Raw genomic sequence first — 25,385 nt, 5'->3', positions numbered from 1 at the left:
GGTATGCAGTTGGGGGCCGGCACAGTCAGGGCCTCAGGGGGCAGCCATGACAGGCAACAGGAAGAGACAACATTGACAGTCAGCAAAGTTCTGGAGAACCTTATTTTAGCAATCAAATTGCCACAAAATGTTGAAAATTATAATTATATGAACACATTAAATATTTATTGAATAAATTATTATAAGACTTTCGAGTCATAAATCAGAAATGTCCAACACTATACAAATTGGCACTGCACTGTCTTTGATTCTATAATGAAAAAAGTTGAAAATTGTAAAAACAATGCTGGTTTTTAAGCACATGAAAATTCACCAAATTAAAATGCAAATAAATATTGTGAATTTGAATTAATATCATTGATTGGCCTTTTAAATGTAGAGAAATTTATAAATCTCTGTACTCACTTTGTAGACCTCATCTCCAAACATAAAGAGAAAACCCATAACAATACACAACATGTGTGAAAGGTCCTTCATTGATTATTCCAATATGAAATTAGACTTCTATTCTTATTCATGTAGGTTATCCTGTAAGGTTTGATTCTAAATTCATAGACATTCAAGACATCTAATTGAAATATATGGCTGGCAAAACTATTTGCTTAGTCTTAATTTCTGATGGGTAAAGAAATTGACAGTGGATATAACATTTAAATTTATTGAATATACACCAAAATGGAGTATGTGTTGGTAACATAAAATTTACTTGAAAAATTAATGACCTGCATACAGTTTCATAGTAGGTAATTAAATTGATACAAGTGTCATGAAACAAACTAAACTAATCAGTTTGGACCAAACATAATATAACATTTCATCGATTGTTGTATTAAAAAGAATATTGTAAGTGTGCCAGCATAGAAATGAAGTTATAATACATTTCAGCTGGATGTCAGTTCAAGAAATGCAAAGCCAGTCATTTGTCATACATTGGTTAATTTGGTTTAGCTTACTCCCTCCACAGTTTGACTAGGATTTTTAATTTTCCTTCACAAATTAGAAACTAAGGTTGAGCTCATTACATTTTTGCCAAGATTCTATACTTGGCAAAATATATATATACTATCCACAAGTTGTTACATTTTTATTAAGTATTACACAATTTTGCAATGCTTTTTGCCCATTATTCCTTTCCATCTCAATATAAATAGATAACATCTCATCCATATTTTGTCTTGGGGCAGCAATTATATTGTAGGGTTTGATTGAATCTTATCTAAGGAATGTGAGATACTAAGGAGAAGGGTCCTCTGGCTCTGGTGGTCTCGTCATCCCATGGGCTTCTAAGAATTTATTTTCTACATACTCTCTCAATTTCAGATCATACGACTCACCTTGTTTACTCTTGATTGTATTGTAAAGAGCAATCAAGAAATTTCCCCATGCATTGAAAATAAACCATCTCTGGAATATCCTGTTATAATTAACACGGTTAAGAGGTTCTATCACCTGATCAATTGCATTAAGTATTGTGCGAATTGTTCTTTTTGAGCGCCGCAATTTAGAAGTAGAGTTTCTCTTCCATGGCAAGAAAGCCTCATCTTGCTCAAAAGGCATGGATGAACCATCACCAACATGCTTGGAAATATATTGCTGATACTTCAACATCATGTGGTTTGTAAATGCTTGAGTATTGAAATAATTAATATGAGGCACTAAGGCCATGAACTGCTTTACTACAAACTTGAAAGCATGACTATCAAATTTACAGCAAGTTGCATTAGAATAAAAATGTAAAGGAGGTACTCTAATATTGGAAACATGTTCCATGTCAGTATTTCCAAGAGAAAAAGTATTTTTGGATCTTTTCCTCAAATTTGGTGCAGATTCACAAAAGAAAATTGTTCTGTCATGCATAGAATCATTCAACGCTTTTTTTTCTTCTGTGGTCGTTGTATTCATTGCAGCCATGAGTGCATTTGCATGGACAGAATGGGCAATGCCTGAAGTATGAATTTTGGGTTGAAGTTTGGATTTGAGGCTCCCTTCATATGTGTTTGCTGCCTTTGTATCTTGGTCTAGGTTGAGAAAACCTGGGGAAATAATTGTGAGAAGTCAGCATCTAATTGATGAATTAAATGTTTAACTGGTGTTGTATTTCTCCATATAAACTCTTAATCTAAAAAGATTCAGAGTTACTACATAACACTACTTGCTAGTAAAACTAAAGCACCAACCCAAAAATATCAAGATTTCTTTATTTTTTGCTTCTAGAATCACTTCTGTAACTTTTTCCATAAACCTGTTCGAACAGTGGCAACCAAAAACTGCTAAAACATACAATTGTTAAAGGTCTCACAGTAATCAATAATTCAGAGCAATATAAAATTGATACCTGATTTTAAATGGATACAACTATTACTAAGATCAAAATGATTATATTCTTTTTTACTAATGAACACCATTGCCAATTTCTGCAAAATATACTGACAGCAACAAAGAATAAATTTTAGGACATTAACAAAACAGTTGATGAACAATCAGAGATCAAAGTTGCTCTTAAGCACATATTGATTAAAATTTTATAGTAACCAAGACCATAACAGCAAATATTATGATCAATAATTTACTGTCAAGTTGAGTTATTAGAATAGGTAATATTGACTAGTAATTTCAAATATGTTCCAGAAAAAAAGTGCTATTGTACAACCTCTAAAAATTATCACTCGTGAATTCTTGCCTAATAGATCACAGAATGCAAGGTTTTAATTGCATAAAAAAAGCCCAGCCCTAATGCATCTAGATTATTTGCATCTTGAGTGATTTGCTTTCCAGATATTGATATCATGCAAATGTGAAAAATTTAATTAGTAATTTTTTTACATTTTGATATTTCTAAAATCACAGAAGTTGTCAAGGGAAGTTGTACATTTGAACAAAAATGTACAGTATATGATGGATATATTGGAATATTTTCTTTCTGTGCCTTCTTCAAACTCCATACTGCCAAAATTATAATTTAAAAATAACTTCTCATTTCAATATGGCAGTTTGCTAATCAATTCATGTCTCTTAAACTAAATAATTTAATACTCACTGATCACAGCCCATATTCTCTTCAGCCATCCTGGGTCATAGAAGAGAGACTTGCTTTGTGGCAAGCTGCACTGTGAGATTCCACACTTAGAAGTCTGGTAGAAATCATCTCCTTTTCTGACATAAATTCCCCAGCCATCAAGAAATTTCCTGTAACTTTCTAAAGCTGCTTTGTTGACAGGCAAGGCCATTGTGACATGTGCATCAACTGTTTCAATCAGATTTAACATCATTACTTTTATAGTGTTGACTGCAACCTTGTTAATTTGACCTTGAAATGAATTGAATGAAAATGTTGTAGGTGAATTCACTGAGAAAGGTATTTTGAAGACTGTTAACACTTGATCATAGATTGCAGGTAAGACTTCTAATAAATTAAGTTTCTCATCAGTCATTAGAGGAGTTTTAATCACCTGAATATAAGTGTCTTCAAGTTGTTTGAGTTGCATTCGTAGTGCAACAAAGTCAATATTTACATTGGACAAATTAAGATTGCCCTGAAGGGTTGACATAAGGCTGTCTACTGTTGGCTTCTTTTCGTCACACATGGGTACAAGAAGCGTGAGTGGTAAACCCATCTCATTTGTCCAAATCAAAGACTCGGAGAAGATCACTTGAGATTTCAGCTGCTCTTCAAGCATCCGTGTGAGCTTGACATTGATCAGTGATGCAGCTAGCATAATGCAAGAGCTGAGTTCTGATGCCATTCCTGCATAGATCAAAGGCTTATTATATTTTAAGTTATTTCAAAAACTATTTAAAATAGCATAAATATGAAACATTGCAATAATTATATGGAGATGTACATCTAGAATGCACGGATTGAAACTGCTGATAGCCGTGTAATAAATAAAAATGCTTATCATTTTTTCTTGTTGGGTCATGCTTCCATGATCAAAGATTCACATTAAAAAAATTGAGAACTTAAATTTATACATTGAAATTATAAACTGTATTTACACTGATCTATAAAGAAGAAAAAAGTTCACTCAGAATTAGTGGAACATTCTCTATAAATAAATTTTTATGTATAATTTTATATAAATAATGAATGATTGATAATTGTCACTCATTTGCTTGGCCAATTGATATATCTTGATACAATTAGAATTGTGAAAAATAGTCAACTGACTAAGGTATGTCACAAGTTGAAAACAGATATGAAAGAAAAGGAGCTGAAAATAACATAAATTAGAATACCAACCATTTTTCAGCTTGATAATTTGTATAGGTGTTATTTCCCCATCAATGATGGGAGTGTATTTTTCATAACTTGATTGTAGATGAAGTGCTTCTTCCAGAGGTGTCAAAGATCCATGCTTTTCAGCATTGAACAGCAAGCAAAGACCTCCTGTGAGTAATCATTTGTCAGTCATGTCAGTGAGAAACTTAGCTGCACAAATAAACAAAATAAAACAAAATTGGAAGCCATGTTCATAAAATTAGTCTTTTTTTAAGTTAGGACACAATATTAAGTATCTTTTAAAAACATATAGTTGTTATATATAAAAGTTGAAAAAATTGTTCATATAAAAAGTTTTCAGCATTTGAGCATCTATAATGTTCACGTCAGCAAAATAAAGTTTCTGTTCAGGAGAAATAATAACGAAATGTTTGAATCAGCATTGGAGCTTATAAAACAGCAGCCAATTGTTTTATCATCATCCACTAATGAACTCTTATTTTATCCCAGGCATATCACCATGACAAGTATTATTTCGGAGCTTTTAATACAAAATTCTACAATTAAATGGTTCAATAAGAAACAATGGAGCTCACCAGTCAGAATGAGGCTGGGAAAAACCACCAGCACACAAAACTTTTTCACAGCAACAGCCATAATGAGGCAAATGCTGATTGAAAAATAGTAGGTGGTTTGATTTTTGTTAGTTTTGTTTAGGGCTTCACACAAAAACATATATCCTGAGGGGCTTGGCTTAATTTGAAATTCTGGGAAGAAAGCATTCAACATCCATTATCCACCTGATAAGTAGGTATCAAACTTGATTTTACACAAGCCACTTGGAAATTAACATATAATGAATTGATGAATTTCATAATCTTTAACTCAAAGAATTGTTGGTTATAGAACAAATGAACAATTATAACTACCTATCTAACGTGAATCGGGTATAACTATAACTATCGTTCTATACTAGTTCACACCATCAAAAAATTTTCTGATACACAAATAAGAATTATTCAGGTGCAGTTGTCATATTGTCATTCCTACCAAGTTGTCCTAGTGACAGGTCAATGAATGTCTATGGTAAGACAATCATAATAAAGTAGAGTAAGTTCATTAACACGTTGACTACGTATTGGTACATATGCGTACCACGAAATGTATTTCTCCAGGAGGTAGTGGTACATAATTCAGGTTGCCTAAAATCGGCCAAATCCGAGAACAAAAAAGGCCAAAAAAGGCCGATAATTCAATGTATACTAGTTTATTTGTAGGTTCTGCTATAAAAATTCCCTTTATTTTCTTTTTGCAGTATTTAAAATTTAATTAGGAAGTACCCCTATCATAAATTTTAGCGTGCCAACGCAATTGAAAAAAGTAAATCACGGAGTTTGTCCGGAAAAAATGACCGTCTGCCAACCCTGCTTAAAAAAAGTACAAAAATGAAATAATAGTACTAGATGAAGCAATCGTAGTCAACGTGTTAACTATATGTCAATGGTTTTACATGGAGTTGACTGTTTTGCTTCTAATCCTTTGCATAGAGGTAGGAGACACAAACAAAATGAATTTTCTTGAGGAAATGACGTGGCAGGAACAATTTTAGAGCTTTGAATTGTGAATGACCCTCAGAAAGCTCAGGAGATGCACCACACTAATGTCATATGCTTACTTATTTGATGCTAATGAAAATGCATGTATGTAATAATAAAAAATAAAATAATAATATGCAGTTAAAAATCACTTTTTAAAAACACTTCTAAATAATCCAGTTTCTGCAATGTTACACATGTACAATGAATTTCTAATTTTATTTTCATATATAGGTATAAAAAAAATTAATATTTTCATAATTATTTATTCTGTCAATTGATTCGTGCATTGTCTTTGACTTTACGCAAGTGTTGAAAATTTCAGTTTGATTGGGCAGGTAGAACTGTAGAAGTGTGTTAAAGATTGATTAAAAGATTTGTAGCAGACAAAATTATTTTTTCAATTTTTTTAGTATAAAATTTTTTATTCTCTTAATTGATTCATGGATTATCTCCAACTTTATGCAAGTGTGCAAAATTTCAGCTTGATTGGAAAGGTAGAAGTGTGTTAAATATTTTTTATAAGATTTGTAGCAAAATGCTACCATTAAATGGGGTAATAAGGGAGAGTCCTCTGACTTTCTTAGAAATGTTGTATGTAGTGGCAAAACTAATTGAAAATTCAAAAATAAAAAATTCAACATTTCTCCTATCTATTTAGCATAGGTATATAATGCAAATTAAGAAATCATACATTTACTACCTCTTAAAAATCCCTGAAAAAAGAGTGAAAAGCAAGATTTTGGAAAAGTACATCTGGTGAGGTCTGTAGCAAAAAAAAATATTCACTGTATTAAAAAATTTTACTTACATAAAAGTTGCACACCGGTGTTGGCTTGAAAATGTGATTGACAGAATTTGTGTAGCTCCTTCAATAAAATACTTTAAAAATTTAAAAAAAAACACGTTTTTCCTGTGGACTAAAAAGTAGAAAATAAATTATGGCTCGCCCCAAAAAAGGTGTGTTGGGCAGATTTATGATTAAAGCGAAAAGCACACAAATTTTGGAAATTTGATGGTGAACGTACAGCCCAACCCACATTTTTTTGGGGCGAGCCATAATTTATTTTCTACTTTTTAGTCCAGAAGAAAAACGATTAAGTCTTGATTAAGTATGACTTGACGTACGTATCGATGATATGCAGCGTCAGCGCCTGCTCATCTATAACTTCAGCGCCCACACGTCATACTAATATTAGTACTATATATATATACTTTACTCAATTAAGCTAATTTATGTCTCTAATTGCTAGTTTTTATGATTGTATCTGGAATTGTTTGGCAAAAATAGACTGCATGCCAAATTTCAGATCTCTAGAGCAATCAGAAGTGGGCTAATTTTTGTTGTCAATGTTAACACGTTAACCGCCAGCATGCAATATTGGAATTTACCCCTAGCGCCAAGACTTCTAGGCGCTAAAATATCTCAGTAGGTCAGGAACAGCTGCAAGGGAAGGTGTGTATGTGTTATACTCTCTGTCTAGTTTCTTCTAGAACAGAGTAAACCATGAGACACATGTGGTACATAAGGATGTTCACTAAATCTTCATTTTTCTCCAGCTGGTAGAACTGTAGAAGTGTGTTAAAGATTGATTAAAAGATTTGTAGCAGACAAAATTATTTTTTCAATTTTTTTAGTATAAAATTTTTTATTCTCAATTAATTCATGGATTATCTCCAACTTTATGCAAGTGTGCAAAATTTCAGCTTGATTGGAAAGGTAGAAGTGTGTTAAATATTGATTATAAGATTTGTAGCAAAATGCTACCGTCAAATGGGGTAATAAGGGAGAGTCCTCTGACTTTCTTAGAAATGTTGTAGTGGCAGAACTAATTGAAATATTGCAAAACTATAAATAGTGGCGTAAAATTCAACATTGCTCCTATCTATTTAGCATAATGCAAGTTAAGAAATCATACATTTACTACCTCTAAAAAATATCAGAAAAAAGAGTGAAAAGCAAGATTTTGGAAAAGTACCTCTGGTGAGGTCTGTAGCCAAAAAAAAAAAAAAATATTCACTGTATTAAAAAATTTTACTTACATAAAAGTTGCACACAGATGTTGGCTTGAAAATGTGATTGAGAGAATTTGTGTAGCTCCTTCAATAAAATACTTTAAAAAAACTTTTCAAAAAAACACATTTTTCTTGTGGACTAAAAAGTAGAAAATAAATTATGGCTCGCCCCAAAAAGGTGTGTTGGGCAGATTTATGATTAAAGCGAAAAGCACACAACACACAAATTTTGGAAATTTGATGGTGAATCTACAGCCCGACCCACGTTTTTTTGGAGGCGAGCCATAATTTATTTTCTACTTTTTAGTCCACAAGAAAAACGTGTTTTTTTAAAATTTTTTAAAGTATTTTATTTTCTACTTTTTAGTCCACAAGAAAAACGATTAAGACTTGATTAAGTATGACTTGACGTACGTATCGATGATATGCAGCATCAGCGCCTGCTTGTCTATAACGTCAGCGCCCGCACGTCATACTATATACCTATTTGTACTATATATATATATATACTTTACTCAATTAAGCTAATTTAGTTCTCTAATTGCCAGTTTTTATGATTGTATCTGGAATTGTTAGGCGAAAATATACTGCATGCCAAATTTCAGATCTCTAGAGCAATCAGAAGTGGGCTAATTTTCATTGTCAATGTTAACAACAAACAAACGCGAAGCCAAGTTAAGAAAAACGTGTTAAAAAAATGGCAGCCATTTCCGTGCGACAAGGTATGTAACAACCTAAAATCATATTTTAGGTTAATTACTTTTCATTCTATGTTGCCCGGTGCACAATTATATCTATGACATTGTATGCACTCTTTTGTGATGACCAATGATCCATTGATATTTCGTTAAGTTTAAATTTTTTTCACTGAGCAAGGTAAATATAATCAAAATTTGTTGTTGTTAATTGATTTTTTTTGTTAACTCGAGCCTTTGCTACCCAAGGTTCTAATGTAAATGCATTTTTAAGGATGTCCCTTATTACCCCGGGGGGGGGGGGTGTCCCTTATTACCCCGTCGTGCAGAAATGGCTGCCATTGGAATGAGATAGGCAAATTCTGTCAATCGCGTTTTCAAGCCAACAACTGTGTACAACTTTTATGTAAGTAAAATTTTTTAATATGGCAAATATTTTTTTGCTCCAGACCTTAGTAAAGGTACTTTTCCAAAATCGCACTTTTCACACTTTTTTCTCAGCAATTTTTTAGATAGTAAATGTTTGATTTCTTGACTAGCTTTATACATAATCCTAGATAGTAAAAATGTTGAAGTTTATTCCACTATTTTTAGTTTTGCAATATTTTGATTAGCTTAGCTGCTACAACATTTCTACAAAATGTGGGACACATGTCCCAATTTACCCTGCAGTTTACCTTGTTTGATGGTAGCAAATCACCAGTTCTGAAAAAAAGTGCTCCCTTGAGTTTTACAAAATTGAACCAAAAGGAAAAGCTTGCCTTCTTGGCAAAGGCGAGGTCAATGACCAAGTTTTTTATTTACATTTTGTGGTCTAAGCTTGCAAAATTGGCTTGATTTTAGTGCACTGAACAAGTAAAAATCACAGAAAATTTCATTTATTCTACAATCTACATCTAGAAACAAAGAGGAGGACTTCAGAGTACTATTAGTAATGGCTGAGTACATTTAGCAATTTGCTTGCTTCAAACATTTTAAAATTGCATTTTATTTCAAGTTCTGGCACCTTACAAGTAGCATATCGAATTTTTTGGAGATGCCATTTGATAGCCCTTGCAATAAGCTTTAAAATTAGCCCAAACTTGCTTATGAAATGTTTCATGGTAAGAAGTTATTAACAAAAAATTGCACAAAACCGTGCCTTATTACCCCCATTTGACGGTATGCACTATGCAGGGACATTTTTCTTTTGTTGACAGGTGGCTTCTGCCCAATTTTTCAGAATGGATTGGTCATTGGCTTCTTAAAGCCCATTTTATGCAGGAAAAGTCAAGAAAAACATGCAATTAGCTAAACTCTTAGGCCAAAGCACTGGGTTACAAGGAGCTTAACAAAAAAATTGTCTCTCAATCTGTTGATATCCATAAGCTGTTCAAAAGATTTTTTCATTTTTTTGCTAAATTGAGATTAGCATGAATGCATTTATTAAATTACTACTAGACAGTAGACACTTTCATGCAGCAGTATTTGTTTGGACTAGACTCATCGATTGGCCAATAAATTACTAGCAGTTTTACATCTATAAAGTTACTTTGGATGGATCTGATCTAAAATAATTTTTCATAGTTTCACCAAGTTTTCACGTCTTGGACAAATTTACGGCGGGATTCGCGGCCAATCCAGGAATATCTAACTAAAGGTGCTTATACACGGGGCGATCAGTTGCGTCTACTAGGCGACGCAACTAAAATTTGTGATGCTTGACGTGTTCAGAGGCAACTAGCTGGTTCATTGCAGGCAGAGCAACTCGAGTTGTTTGAAGCAGTCTATTCACTCTTGCGCTCAGTAGCGGCCCGGCCGTCATACCGAGCAGAGTTGTGTCGCTCTCTCTTGCCCACTGTAGCGCGCACTGGTGTCGAGTTATCGCATGCCTTCACCATACACACCCTTACTCGACAACTCCCAACGTCGCACTGACTCGGGCGCATGCCGCAGTGTTGCCAGGTTTTTTCTTGGCGAAAATACCAGATTGCCTAGCTCAAAATACCAGAAATATACCAGAAATTCTATCGTTCAAAAACAGACTATGCAACTAGCTGGTTCATTGCAGGCAGAGCAACTCGAGTTGTTTGAAGCAGTCTATTCACTCTTGCGCTCAGTAGCGGCCCGGCCGTCATACCGAGTAGAGCTGTGTCGCTCTCTCTCTTGCCCACTGTAGCGCGCACTGGTGTCGAGTTATCGCATGCCTTCACCATACACACCCTTACTCGACAACTCCCAACTTCGCACTGACGCGGGCGCAGGCCGCAGTGTACCAAAAACACTATATTCGTGTATAGGCTTTCAGCCTGCAAAACGGTAGTGGACGCAATTAATCCGTAATCGTCCCGTGTATAAGCATCTTAACACAGCAATGCTTGATAATAAGTAAGACTTGTCATTATCTTCAATGCAGATACTGTTAAAGTTTTCATACTTGCATATTTAATCCTACTTACGCATTTCATCTAAATACGAAATTTATTTAGTTGGAATAAATGTGCTCTGTTCGTCGATAAGTCCTTGAGGGCTTGAACACCTCATACTAAGTGTTGTGGTACCTACTCAAGCCCTCACACTTGTTGGTGCCAAGTCTGGTACCTGCATACCGTACCACAAATCGTAACTGGAGACTTGGAGTTAAAAGTCAATTAAAAAGTATGAAATAGCTAACAATCGCGACGTCCAATTTCATTCCTTCCATAACATAAGCCGTTTCAGTGTTGATCGAACTACGGGGATGGAAGGTTGTGCTTAGTAAACGATACTACCGTTACTACTTACTACGAATAAATACACTACGTATACGTAGTTTAAATATTGAATACAATGCAACACGTATCCATCCTTATACTTACAATACTTCTAATTGCGCAAAAAACGGATGCAATATAGTGTAGCAACGGTTAATGGAAATGAATAGTTAGTGGTGAAGTCGACCGAAAGGTCGGGAGGACCGAGGAGGATGATTAGAGAGTGAGGAGAGGAGAGAGTGGGAAGGCAAAGGTGACCGTGACGAATGTTTTAGTACATTGTTTTTTTTTTAGGATGCTGACATGTTTTAGTTTAACATATAGTTAGTTTTTTAGAGATATCTGTAAATCCGTATTAATTGAAATTTTTGCTAACTTCCGACTTCCGAGTGTGACGTGAACTTTTAATTTTTGACGCTGGGCCCAGGGTGGCCCAGATTTAACACAGTGACAAACCAGAGATATGTGGCTCCACGAGTATCTCNCAGCAGCTATCTCAATCAATCGTCAGCTATGGAAAGATCGGGTTCCAAATGCCGGATCCCTTGTGAATCAAGTCACGAAAAGTTCAAGAATCGGCAACAGGCCATGGGCCTATTAGGCTATTTCTTCAACGCCGACACTTTTATTCTATTCTAGACTGGGTTCTTGAGGAGTGGAGGGTTGAGAGAGAAGATGGTGGGAAGGCAAAGTTGACCATGCCAAATGTTTTAGTTATTAGTACATTGTTTTTTTTAGGTTGCTGACATGTTTAAGTTTTAAATATAAATAAATTTTTTGAGATTGCTTTAAATCCATATTAATTGAATTTTTTGCTAACTTCCAAGTGTGACGTGAACTTTTAATTTTTGACACTGGGCCCAGGGTGGCCCAGTGGTAAGTTCAGGGTACCAAGGTTGGTGCAGACTGCAGAGAGGTGCGGGTTTGATCCCAGCTCTGTGTGCCAGTTTCTGTTCAGAATCGGCAAGGAGACCGTGTGGTTTTAAGCACAGCAGAATTCTAGCAGTGAGTTGTGAGTTCAAGACCACAACAAGCTGTGAATGTTCTGCGATGTTAAGAATCGGCGACAGGCCTATGGGCTATGGCCTAATAAATGCTGAAACCGCTAAATGAGCTTTTTTAGGTATATAGTAGCTGCAGGATTTCAAATTCATTAAAATTATATAATTGAAATGCAATGTTGCATGAACCCAGTTATTTGATCAAAGAATTCTTGTTTGACCTTTAAGGGTTTGGCATTTATCTTTTCTTTGCTTAGTAGCCAATGAATGATTAGCAGCTTATTAAATTTTGCTTAGTAACTTAGTAGTCAATGTTGAATTGAATAATTTCTGAAATTATTGCTTTAATAAAATTTAGAATTCAAAAATTTTTTCAACTGAACTTTCATTCAGACTGTGATTAAATTATTCAACGATGAAAAAAAGGCTGTATCTGTGTATCAACAAGATTATTTTTACAACTGAAAGTGTTGCTCTGGTTAGCCAGTAGAGATAGTACCAGACTAGTTATCATATATTTTATTGGCCATATTTCTGAAAATATCAAGATGTTTGAAGGCAGTGGATTGGATACCATCAAAGACTACACTTATTCTGCCCTGAATTCCTTGATGTCAACTTACTGGGCTTATGAAGGAGAACAAGAAGTTTTTGAAGCATCAGATGAACCTGTCTGGATTCTGGGTGAAAAATATGACACAAGAGAAGGTAAGCAACATTTTTTTGGCTATGTAAATTAATTTAAATATTGCATTAGGAGTGCTTACTGCTTATATACATTGAAACACTAGGAACGAAACATAGCAGAATTAAAATAATTTTGTTAAAAAACGCCACTGGAATTTGACAGACAATTGTAAGCTGATGTGACACATTCAACTTTTGTGAATAGGTTTGAGCTTCTCTGCTGTCACATGGCTACTGCTTCCGCATGACTTAAGTAAATTACCCATCACTGCATTGTTCATCACTTCATCTGACCCTTGTTGGCATTTGTCTGGTGCTACCTGGTGAATATTCTATTGCCATGAAGCCAGATACTATGCTTTGCTCAATGCATTTCAAAACAAAATCATTGAATTTTATTTGAAAAATGTTCATTTGTTTCAAGAATACATACAGTCTTTTGTTAAATTGCAATTTCAGAAAATTTTTATTTATTTATTTTTCATTAGACAAACATTATTATTATCGCAATGAACCAGTTAGTAACAAAATTGTGAACCAATTAAATTGCATGAATTTAATATTATTATAATATTCATACAATATTATTAAAATTATGTGCTCTGGAAGCTACAGCTCATCTGAAATCTGATTATTTTCACAGTAAAAATTGAAGGAGCCTAACATGATGTGCTTTTAAGGTTTTTGGTCATCCTAAGTTTGACATTATTTTCATTGCAGATATTGAATGAACCCAACATAATATTCTATCAAGGTTCTTGGTCATCATAAGTTTGACATTATTTTCATTGCAGATATTGAATGAACCCAACATAATATTCTATCAAGGCTCTTGGTCACCATAAGTTTGACATTATCTTTATTGCAGATATTAAAGGAGCTCAACATGATATGCTGTCAAGAATATGGCTCACCTATCGCCGTCTATTTCCCTCATTGGGTGACCCAAGCGACATGACGTCTGACCGTGGGTGGGGCTGCATGTTGCGCTGTGGCCAGATGCTACTGGCCGAGGCACTTGTCAGGCTTAATTTAGGTAAATAATGTGTTAATTAAGCCACTTAAGCTTTCTTCTCTATTTCCTTTACTCCATGTAAAATTTAACATTTTCTGTTCCTGTCTAACCTTCAGACATTAATATTTTCCTACATTTGTATTGTTTAGTTTGTTTCATTGTCGGAATAGTTTTATAATTGAATTTACTAGTACTAGTTTAAGTAATAATATACCTAGATCAAGAAATGGACCTAATAAATTTCCATTAGTGCTATATATATCTCCCATGAAATATTGGGCTCTTTATTTTATGAGGAAATTGAACTACCTATATAGAAATAAAGCAGATAAATTTTCCATTAGTTTGTCTGAACAAACCAATATATTAATCTATTCTTAAAATGATCCACATGTTTAGTACCATTTAGTACTAGAATAATGTATAAAACGAAACATATCTGCTGTGTAAAGTTCCATGTTTTATTTTCTCTAAGGTAAAGAATATCATTTCTCTCATAATACACATACTTGCAGGATTTTGGTGTTGCTTACAATGACCCTTTATGTGGTGTGCAGCAGAGGTTCAAAGTAGTCATTGTCCACTTTTTGGGATCCATGGGACTAAGGTTTACAATATAGGTACTTTTTTTATAATTCTTCTTTTACATTCCTAAATTTAATGAAAAATAGAGAATTGTATAAAATAGTTGTTGTTTTCATGAGTTACGAAATAATGGTTTGCTGTATTTGGCTACAAGAGCAGCAATACAAAAGAGAATTTAGATATTCTTCAAGCCAACAGATATATACATTTACCTATGATTATATCAGAAAAGAATTATTGAAACTAATAATTGTATTAATAATAGCATTTAAACTGTTTATGATTCATTATTTATATATTTTTCAAGCTGAGGAGCAAAGAAGTCACAGTGTCAAAATTGGCTAGTGGGCAAAGTTTATTGACATGACTTCATGTCCAATTTAATTTTGTCATGATAAGTCTCCTATGCATGATTAGTGTCCTGTATTTACCAGTTGTTATTCTGGCAGAGAGACAATGGATAATGACAGCATCTTGATATGATAACTTTGCTAAGAATTATATCCATCAATCTCTAAAGTGCAAATAAACTTATAGAATGCTTGAATATTCAATAATAAAATGTTTAACATTAGATGATTAGGTATTGTGCAACCCTCGAGAAATTTTAGTTAGTGTTCGATCTTTCTAAGTGCTCTAAAATTGTCTTTAATTTAATTTTTAATTTGGTTAAATCAATTTATATTTAAAATAAAATTCATGTTCATAAAAATCAGACTTTATAGTTATTATTTTAAATTTTGAGCTAGATATTTTATTATACGTATGTACTGTGTAGTTAATGATCACTCATTGGTGCTTGTAATGTAATGACAATAATTGTCTCACAATTGCATCGTATGCAACCTTCGCACTTAGTCTTTACAAACTTACTGTTATAATGTTAATAATTCATCATTCTGGGGGTTAGTTGAGAGATCTAGCTATTGAAAAAAATGATCACTCTATTGGCCAGCTTCCTTCTTTACAAAACATAAAATTGCAATGTTTTTCAGGTCGTTCATGGCGATGGACTACAGAATGCAGCGATGAGAATTACTTGAGAATAGTGAGATTATTTGAAGACCAACCAAGCGCTCCATACTCCTTACACGTCATGACGTCATTGGGGCAAGCAACGGGCAAGAACATTGGTGAATGGTACGGTCCCAACACCGTCGCTCATCTCATCAGGTGATTGCTTTTAATTTTTCTAATAATAATAATAATAATAATATAGTAGCGGTGTCAGCGTTTATTAGGCAGTAGGCCTGTCGCCGATTCTTAACATTGCAGAACATCCACAGCTTGTTGCGGGCTTGAACTCCCAGCTCGCTGCTTCAAATTTTCTTTGCTTAACCGCCCGGCCTCCTTGCCGATTCTGACCAGAAACTGGCGCACAGAGCTGGGATCGAACCCGCGCCTCTCTGCGCCAATCCTGGTACTCTGGGCCTATACTTTCAAAAAAAGTTAAGAGATCGTAAGTTCATCCGCCAATCATTGACAGCCTTTTAACCCAAATCCACCAATCATAGACAAGAAAATAGAGCGTAAGTACTTACGTTCACTTAGCGAGTTTTGAAAGTATGGCCCCTGAACTCTAACCACTGAGCCATTTGTTCCATTTCATTCGGTCAACGATCCTTTATTCTCTCAATTATGCTGATGATCAATCCTTTCATGTGTCATGCTAATAAACCGTGATAGGCATAATATTTTTGTTTTAATTTAGCTAGTTTTCAAGTCTTGACTCTAGAGTTTGCATTTGCAAGACAGCAAGTCTGAGGGAACAGGAGAAGGACAATGCTATAAATATAGCCGTACTGTGGATTTTAGTTAGGCATCTCTCCTTGACCTCGTAATCAAAACAACGGCGTTATTTAGCTATGGTGGTTTAAGCCTCTACCGCCGTATGTCACTCTCTGGGAACAGAAATTTAAACTTAAATTATATGTAAACTATTGAGTGTAGCGTCAGGCAATAGAGGGTTAATTAAGGAAACAGACGTTTTCAGTTACCGAAATGATGAACGTTCAGTGGTTGTATGGAGATTGTTGGTTTGATTTCAGGCCTCTAAAAGAAAGGCAATCCCCCTGACAATTCTTACGGGAATCTTCGTACATTTGCCGTCCATTTTGGTTTAATTGATTTTTTTCAAAACGTGTGATTCAGGAATGCATGGTAAAACGATCAGTGGAAATTAGATAAACCCTCCCTCATCGTAAAATCGGCATAAAAGTTTATCTTGCTGTCATCTCACCCCTAACGCAAACTTTCACACCATCCTAGCCTCCCATTGTTTTAGTTTCCCTTTCTTCCTTCCTACTAAATAACGAATATGTGATATGTGGCTGACGGCCGTTGCAAAGGCCTTACTCTGAAATGTCTTTTTCTCTCAGAGTCACCACGCCCCAAATCCAATTCCGTTAGCAGTTGTCGTACAATGTTCACCTATTTCAACTTGATGTCAACCGCTTGAAAATGAATTGTTGGAACACCATTCGAAATTTCAGCCTCCTATCTTTTTTTTTCAAAGAGTTAAGTCAAAAAGATTTAGTGGAGGAATCTTATAGAGACCAACTCGGTCTATACTGTGTTTGGCTGGTGCAACGCACGCTCTTCAGTTAGTCCAAGCTCAGGTTTTATTCCAACATTCATTATTCACACGTATTATATGCGTATAAAAAAGTTTTTTTTGTCGTTTTGTTATTATGATTAAATTCAACTGTGACTTCGATATTTCAATTAGGTACCTAATTATTCTGTTCTGTGTTCCAGGCGATTGCGTGCCAATGAAGAATGGAGTAGCTTTGCTGTATCGGTACCCATCAACAATGTGATGATAGTGGACCAAACACGTCAGTCTTCCTTGCATTATAGCAATATTTAACTTGATTTTGGCTTGATTTTAGAATGATGAATCAAGTCCTAACTTGAACACTTGAAATTGATTCTGAAATTAAATCTTTCAACTTAGAATTCGCTTTTCTAATACCATACACTTGCTGTAAAAATATCAATGGTCTTCAACATTATAAATTATGTGGGAATTGATGTTCTTTAACTTCCGATGAAATGTTATCTGGTATACATTAATGAAATGTTGAGATAATTAAAGCATTTGATTTTAACTTAATTTATGTTTGTATATATGATCAATGAAATCAAATTGCCTTGAAATAATGTTGAATTTAATGTAATTATATGTATTATCGCTAGTTATTTGTTATTTGTGTATTATCACCCAAGGTATTATAAATGAGATTTAATTATTTAGGTCATAAAATATTTTTTGTTGTTTTAGGTGCCCTGAGTAAAAAGTCAGACGGATCTTGGAAGCCATTGCTGCTCTTACTGCCTCTCCGCCTCGGTGTGGACACCTTGAATGATATCTACATTGAAACCTTAAAAGTTAGTTATGGTACTTAAACGCTCTATAAAATTAGTTTATGGTGCGTTTTCCAGCCTTAATTATTTCAAAAGACTCGATTACATAACACTTTTTTTACTATTTACTAACACTACAACACACTATTTTCACTTATTTTCATACCGCTTGCTCAGGCCAGATATGTGGTAGGTAGAGAAGTAGAAAATAGTTTGATTTGTAGGTTCCGTGAAGTTACAGTTTGCTGAGTTTTTAACTATATATTTTATTTTTGTTTGCTTGAGCACATTGCAAATGAATAGTTATGACTATTTTGTAGGAAGGTTAGAATTGTTATAAATTCAATTTTCTCCTTAGATGTTGAAATATAACTTTTTTCGTTTTGCCTGATGATGATAATCAAGATATAAGTGATTTTAATGTCCAATAAGAATGATAGTAACCTACGATGCAATTTTTTTATTAGCCTCAAGGCATCTAATTAGTTGATTAATCTGAAATAGGCTGCTAAATACATAATATTTTGTTGCATTGCTTTCTTAATTTGTTATTATAAATATTTTTCCACCACAGAGATTTTTCCACGTACCTCAAGGCCTCGGCATCCTAGGAGGTGCCCCGTCAAAAGCACTATTTCTTATTGGCTATGTTGGTGAGTCTTTGGATCTTACTGTTTTAGTATATTAAGTCTTCATTCCTTCATATTTTAGGCTCTATAAATCTTCCTGGCCTCAATGTTTTATTATTCTAAGTTCTCATGCCTACAGCTTTTCATAACATTAAGTCTTTATGGCCTCAATTTTCTATGATGTTTAGTTAACCTTAATTGGAAACCTTGATAATAAAACCGGTTATCTAACAGGTTAAAAATAGCTTGGGATTTTAAAATGTCCATGTACACATGTACAGGAGGAGTACCTGTACTTATGATTTATGAACAGCACAGAATTCATAAACTTAACTGGCTAGTGTTAAAGTAGGAAATAATTAAAATCTGTCATGAGCATGAAGAAATGTGTGCCAATACATATTGCACTACTTAAGGGATCTGTCAATTTTTTTATCTGCATCAATAAATTGTTTATTTATTTATAAATTTGTTCCCAGGCCAAGACGTGCTGTATCTGGACCCACACACAACTCAAGACAGCGTGAGCGTGGGGCGAAAAGAGACGAGCGAGGAGCAGCAGGCGGACCTGACTTACCACTGCCGCTGTACACCGCGCATGCCTTTCATCCGCCTTGATCCCTCCATTGCTATGGTACCTCATGAACTTTACCTTCTTACTAGGTTTTATTATTGATGTGAAATTTGTCTATAAATTTCAGTGTATAGAGTTAGGAACATGCTGGTGTTAATTTTTGTATGTCTTCTCTTTTCAGGTGATAATTTAGTTGAATAAAGCTACATCCTAGCTAACCTTTGTTTGAGACCTACTAGACTTTGAGGTTCATTACAATTATGTATGTTCTTGTCAGCTTTATGTGCTTTCAATTCTTGTGCTTTTCGACCTTGGGACCAGAACAGTTGGATATTGGGTTTAGAACAATTGGACATTGGGTCTAGAAGAAGATCTGGAGCTGTCAAAGAAAAAGCTCTGAAGCCTTAGGCCTATATTCTGTTAAAGATGACACAGGTTCCTTCAGCCTTCCTATTTTGGATGACCGCATCACCCTCTCTACCCCAACCCACGAGATGAGGTACATTGCAGCAGCTTTATATTCTCATGATACATTTTGAAGCTGCGGAATATTTATAAGTTGAGAAGCAGTCGTCATCATTGACAGTGACTGTCATGGGCAAGTGGTCGACGTCTTCTACGTCCATCAGAGATAGCAGCAGTTTTAATCTCTGTGTAAGATGCAGGTCTAATGTAACTGGAATACCGATTTTAACTGGACTAAGGTTTCTCTGCGGTGGCACTCTGCCTTGTGTTTGACGACGGCAGTCTCGACAAGGACGAAAGGTGCCGTATGTCCCGTGACCTTCGTCTGACCTTCATATTTTGCTCCTTCTGACTGTTCACTGGGCGGGGATTACCCCTCCCTAGTCTCGAGTCTCTCTTTCAACTCTGACAGCTCATAACTTTCTTCTGCGCCCGAAGAGCATTCAGGAGAGTTGATCGCGACAGTTGCGGTATCACCTAACTGCTCTATCCTTCCGTTTGGCGTTCGCTCCTCCGCTTCTTGCTCTTTAGACCAAGATAGTTTTAATAAACGCAAAGCCAGGAAGTCCTTGCCTGCCCTGCCCTAGAAGAGGCTCGAGACTTCTGCATGTGGCATGTCAAACAAGTTCCCCAGATCCGCCTAAAAGATCCCCACTGCCTCCTGCTGGAAAGGAGTTTGGCTTGTCTGGTTCTACAAGGACTGCCACTCGCTAACCAACGGCAGACAACCAATTACTGAAATTTTGAAAGCAAAGCATCAGTCATAATTATCAAGATATTTGAACCCTACATTACTGAGTGTATTTTCATGCACGTTTCTTTCTCCTGAACTCATTTCGATAAAGCAAGCGCACTGCATCTAATTCGTTTTAAATATTCAAGTATTACATATCACAAGCTAAAGGCGGTTGAAGTACGCATTTTGCCAATGTGGTGCTCTATTTTTATCTGGGAAGGCATTACATTGTAAAGCATTACAAAAGATGCATTACAATTCTTATTATCAAGATTATCATTTTTTGGTATGATATAAATGTGATCATTAGCTTATCAAAGGCTTGATCAATTTTCCACTTCAATAGAACAGTTCAAAAAATCTTGGTTCGCGAGTATGTGTAATGAAGTGTTGAAAACAGTTAGAATATTGTTCTCGTTAATGTGATATTTTTTTATAACAGTCGAAATATTATTGAATTTATAAAATATCTAAACTCCTTATGTGAAAGTCGAGATATAAGTCGCAGACCAGTCGTAAGAATTACCAATTTCTAACCCGTGATTAAAGGTTTTCTTACGGGACGATATTCCTGGATGGAGGTTCCTGGAGGTGGATATCTGTGTATGAACTTAACGCTGTTCCCTGCATCTTTTTTATAACTATTCAGTGCTGGATTTTCCAGTTACCCGAATATTTAAGAATAATTATATGTGTCAACAAGGTTTTTTGTTGCTGGGTTGTTCCTTCTAGTCATGAACCATGAAATAGCTTATCTGATAGCGTTGATTTTCTGCCACCTTGAAAAAACGATGTTCTATAATTAATGACCAGAAATACTTTTTGATGCATTTGTAGTTAACTAATTTCCTCTAATGCTGACTCATGTTTTAAAAAGACGATGGTCTATAATTGAGGACTAGAAAATCTTTTTGATGCATTTGTAGTTAACTAACTAATATCTTCTAACACTGACTCGTGTTTTCAGTGTTTCCTCTGCAAGACGGAGAGTGAATTTGATGACCTGATCACACGTTTGCGCTGCAACCTCCACGACACGTCCAGCGACTCCGTTACCACGACCGGCGTTGCCAGCACCCTCATCGAAGTTATGGATACTCTGCCTGATTACATGAAGGACTCGGACGACGACTGTGATGACGACCAAGACAAAGACTTGAAAGCTATTAATGCCAATTCTGACAGCATGGCGAACAACGCGGTCTCTGTTGCCCGCGATAATACTGCTTCTGATAGCAACACGCCTGTGGATGTCAGTGGTGTAACCAGACACAAAGTTGAGAATACTAAAAATAATATACCAGGTGAAATAAACTCGCTTGATTTCTTAGACGTCAAAGATGGTTCATTAGAGGGCAAGAATGGCTCGAGTTCTGAAGAGATTTATGCGGACTGCCTCGAATCTCACGATGGCGAATCGGACGGAGGTTATGGCTGTGCATTGAAAGGAAGTCCTGCTTTTGATTGTTGTAATGTCAGCGGAAACTTAGACTCTTCTCATGATCGTAAAATCTCTGATTGTGGTTCTAAAGCAGAAATTGAATTTTTTCCGACTACTGATGGTGCTGACGATAAATCAAAAAGCCTGGTTAGTGAAGGAGGTCCTGAATGTTTTTCTGAGCCATCCAGCACGCTAGGTCATTACAGGGATTTCGAGTTTCTGTGATCTTTTGAATTTTGGACCAATTTATATGTTTTATAAATATGTAAGTTGATTTAATAGAAATATGTATAGAAAGCTTTTCTAATACGTACACGTTTTTAAATGATTTTCCGCAGAAACACCGTTGAATTTGTATTTTAAAAATCATTTAATCTTGTATAATGGTTATGGCCAATTTTTTCCATGACCATCGTTGTGTATACGATTCATCTCGTTGTGTTTTTTCACTATTTTACTAGCAAAAAAGAGAAATTGGCAATTTTAATGTTGAATTTAGGTTTCAAGGCCAAAGATAGACATTTTAGAGCAGCGTACTGTAATTTCTTTATTAAATCATTTTATTTCATGACAATCTGCATCGCGATTTAATTTTTCAAATAAAATGGATTTTCCTAAAGATATTTATAACAGAAACACGCGAGGTAATGAGATGTGTCAGCAAGGGGATCACCAAATAACTTCATCTGTTCATGGTTTCTCAAATTGAATTTATTTTATTCTTACGTTTCATATTTACTGGCTTTGCAGACGAGGAACCTTCGAGACTCTCAGTACTTTTGATGTTTTTTGATAATTTAAATGGTTAGAATTTGGTGACAGCAGAAGTTTGATTCATAATAGTGCATATGCAAATTTAGAAGCACAAAAATATCTTGAACCTGTGAATGCGGTTCCAATAATTGCTATGAATGTGGGTTGTCTGTTTGAATGTGCGCCAGCTAATTACCTCGTGATGAGTTAATGTCCTTGATATTACTCTGTACTCAATGCCATTCTTTTTAGCTGTACGAAGTTTCAGAAGATCTTGTATATAATTTGTGAAGCACCAACACGTCGATATTTATTTTGATGAAGCAGTTGATGTCTTTCGTAGATGGCTTGGGGCTTACGGTGAAAAAATTCTGCAATTTATTTTTGTTGATAAAAATTTCTAAAATATGTTGTAGCATTGCACGTATATTTACCGCTGCAAGAGGCGAAGCTTCTTCAGTGTAAATCGGGTCAGTCTATACCCAGGGTGTGGAACTGAAATGGTGGACTTATCACATTCTTTTGAAAATATTAGTTAAACATGACGCCTACAATGCTACTCGATCTATGTAACACACTAACTAAGCTACTTGAATTTTATTTCTCGACTCCAGGTTTGCCTCTTCCTTGAAATCTTGTTTTGGAAAGCCGCTGTTATTTAATTCAGATTCTTGAAAAGTCATGACGTTACTGGTCAGAAAAATTTTGTGAAGGTTTAATTCCATGCGCCATATTTTTATAATTTCATGCCTTTAAGTTTGATGACTGTGGTCTTCTTCTGGCTAATTAAAATAAAACAACATTTTAAAATAAATAAAAATTTTTAATATTGAGTTCTAAACCTCACTGCACTTTGGGTATTCGATTGTTACGCTTTAATTGCAAAAAATGTGATTTTCCATGTCATTACAAAGAAAAGCAGTTAACACGTGAAGCAATTTACTGGAGTTTTCCAAATTTATCCTTACGTTTTTTTCTTAATATTCGTGATTTCTTCTATTCATATCAAAGGCGCTAGAATTAAAGTTACTTTGAATTTTCGTGATGGTATGTAAAATGTTTGCACGGCTACCATCTAGAATGTTCTAAGGAAGAATATAAGTTAATTTGCAAGTTATTTCATGGTGATATCTTGCAAAATTATATTTACATAAGGAGTCCTTGTTTGTTGGTGTAATTTTCCGTTGTACTGCCATTGTGGAGTAAAGGGAGTTGAAATAATTTTGCGATGAAAGCACTTTTCCATCGATTTATTAGTTTTCTTGAGTATGTTTCTTATTGATTCGAACTGTAATTTACATGTTTTCTATGCTGTGTACGCCGTTTTTATGTTTTATATTTAGTGTAGCTCATACTGCCATTTTTTTTCCAACTTGAGCGTATTTGTGTAAAAAATATGATGATGGCTAAACACCCCAATTATTCTTGGTACACTTCGCCCTAGACATCAGACTGTATCAATATCCTCTCAAACTAGTCGCTAGTGTGTCTTTACACAAAAATTTCCTTGAACTCTCATGAACTCGGAATAGCCTAATTATTTTGCTGATATAAATCAACATTTAACACCATTTCTTATTTCTTATATAGATATTGTCACGTTAGAAATATTAAAAACGAGATTTTCATGCTGAGGTCAGGATTTATTCGCTTACATACACCGTAATTTTGTGGATGCTTATGATTGGCAATATTAATCCACAAGATCAGCCGCGGCAGATATGAAACAAGATATCCCGATCAAAATTCCGTCATATTTTAATTTGGCAGGGACATGAGTTGCTAAGGTAATGTTCGACCTTATTTTTAACTGTGTTCGATAAGATTTTATGGAATCATCCTCTATGGAATTAAATTTAAGTTATTGATCTGGTCAAAGGGCCGCGAAATATCTCGAGCATGAGATGCCCTAACTGAAATGATTTTATATTTAGGTTGTTTCTGCCCTACAGGCAAACCATGTTGCTAAATTTTGTTTTTTCCCATACTTCGAATTTACATATCTTGCTACAACTTCATCGGGCAATGCCTTAAAATTTTCATCCCTCAGGAGGGACTTCTAATGCGCATGGTTGAACTATACTCTACTAGTTCAACCATGTCTAATGCGTGTCCCATGGGATTTCTCACTCTAGAGGGATTGTTCCTGAGCGCCCCACCGTTGAGCTCGCGGTGTCTGACTGCAGGTCTCGGTTGTGGGGTTAAGTTATTATGTAGGTAGGATTCCTTACATTTCCCTTCTCTGTCTCTCTCGTGCGGTCGGCCGACGTCCCGTGTAAGCGACCTCTTGTTCGAGTGTCTTAGTTTCTGTTGCTTTTCACCTGTCCCTCCTTGTCAATTCGCCTCTTTGAGCTGCTTACGCTGCTTCTTTCGAGCCAGCTTCAGCGGGCTGGACACTTGAGACCTGTCGCCCCATGTGGGTGATGATTAATTTGAGATTTTGGATAATTGAGATCTCCCGCTTTGCTGGCGATGTTAATATTTTGACCTCCGTTGCGAAATAGCTTGATAGCTGAATCGCTAGCAACCCATTATACTGCTGCTTCACAACTTCAAAACCCGCATCTTCAACAGCTTCTTTCACTAAGCATGAGGTTAGGTTCTCAAGTCTTCACTTGGTTTTCTTTGTTCATGAGGTTAGGTTCTCATGTTCCCTCATGGTTTTCTCTTTTCATGAGGCTAGACTGTTACCTCGGCAGGATACATAGGCATACCTACTCGAACGGGTAGCGGACGTCTCGTAAGAGCCAATCTCGAGCACAAGTTTCTTCATATCTGTATCCGTTCACATGTCCTTTCTTCTTCCATCATACTTGAGATACTATCGCTGTCGTTTTCTCGACAGTTTGTGTAAGTGGACTTACAGTTTCTGAGAC

The 25,385-nt window shown here is 35.3% G+C and overlaps 2 protein-coding genes across 2 annotated transcripts; one reads left to right on the top strand and one right to left on the bottom strand.

Moving 5' to 3' along the window:
- Positions 1-649: 649 nt before the first annotated feature.
- On the bottom strand, positions 650-4,981 carry LOC108681432. Its single transcript, XM_018170458.2, has 4 exons — positions 4,816-4,981; positions 4,241-4,387; positions 3,038-3,745; positions 650-2,033 (listed from the first exon to the last, which is right to left on the bottom strand). Exons 1-4 carry the CDS (start codon positions 4,952-4,954, stop codon positions 1,234-1,236), a joined length of 1,794 nt encoding a protein of 597 aa, XP_018025947.1. The 5' UTR covers positions 4,955-4,981; the 3' UTR covers positions 650-1,233.
- Positions 4,982-12,635: 7,654 nt separating this feature from the next.
- On the top strand, positions 12,636-23,954 carry LOC108681437 (cysteine protease ATG4B-like). Its single transcript, XM_018170463.2, has 8 exons — positions 12,636-12,966; positions 13,814-13,981; positions 15,541-15,718; positions 17,303-17,382; positions 17,829-17,935; positions 18,486-18,564; positions 19,020-19,174; positions 21,283-23,954. The coding sequence occupies exons 1-8, from the start codon at positions 12,807-12,809 to the stop codon at positions 21,979-21,981; spliced, it is 1,626 nt and encodes a 541-aa protein (XP_018025952.1). The 5' UTR covers positions 12,636-12,806; the 3' UTR covers positions 21,982-23,954.
- The last annotated feature ends 1,431 nt before the right edge of the window (positions 23,955-25,385 follow it).

The sequence above is a fragment of the Hyalella azteca genome, unplaced genomic scaffold, assembly GCF_000764305.2.
Source record: "Hyalella azteca isolate HAZT.00-mixed unplaced genomic scaffold, Hazt_2.0.2 contig7238, whole genome shotgun sequence".
Lineage (NCBI taxonomy): Eukaryota > Metazoa > Arthropoda > Malacostraca > Amphipoda > Hyalellidae > Hyalella > Hyalella azteca.
This window is presented reverse-complemented; position numbering and strand designations above follow the sequence as displayed.

Excerpts from the sequence above, each read along its gene's own strand:
- LOC108681432 (XM_018170458.2), bottom strand. The coding sequence starts at position 4,954 with ATGTTTTTGTGTGAAGCCCTAAACAAAACTAACAAAAATCAAACCACC. Across the intron at positions 3,746-4,240 it reads AATTATCAAGCTGAAAAATG|GAATGGCATCAGAACTCAGC; the intron begins GTTGGTATTCTA and ends TGATCTATGCAG. Across the intron at positions 2,034-3,037 it reads GAGAATATGGGCTGTGATCA|GTTTTCTCAACCTAGACCAA; the intron begins GTGAGTATTAAA and ends TTATTTCCCCAG.
- LOC108681437 (XM_018170463.2), top strand. The coding sequence starts at position 12,807 with ATGTTTGAAGGCAGTGGATTGGATACCATCAAAGACTACACTTATTCT. Across the intron at positions 13,982-15,540 it reads ACTTGTCAGGCTTAATTTAG|GTCGTTCATGGCGATGGACT; the intron begins GTAAATAATGTG and ends AATGTTTTTCAG. Across the intron at positions 19,175-21,282 it reads TTGATCCCTCCATTGCTATG|TGTTTCCTCTGCAAGACGGA; the intron begins GTACCTCATGAA and ends TCGTGTTTTCAG.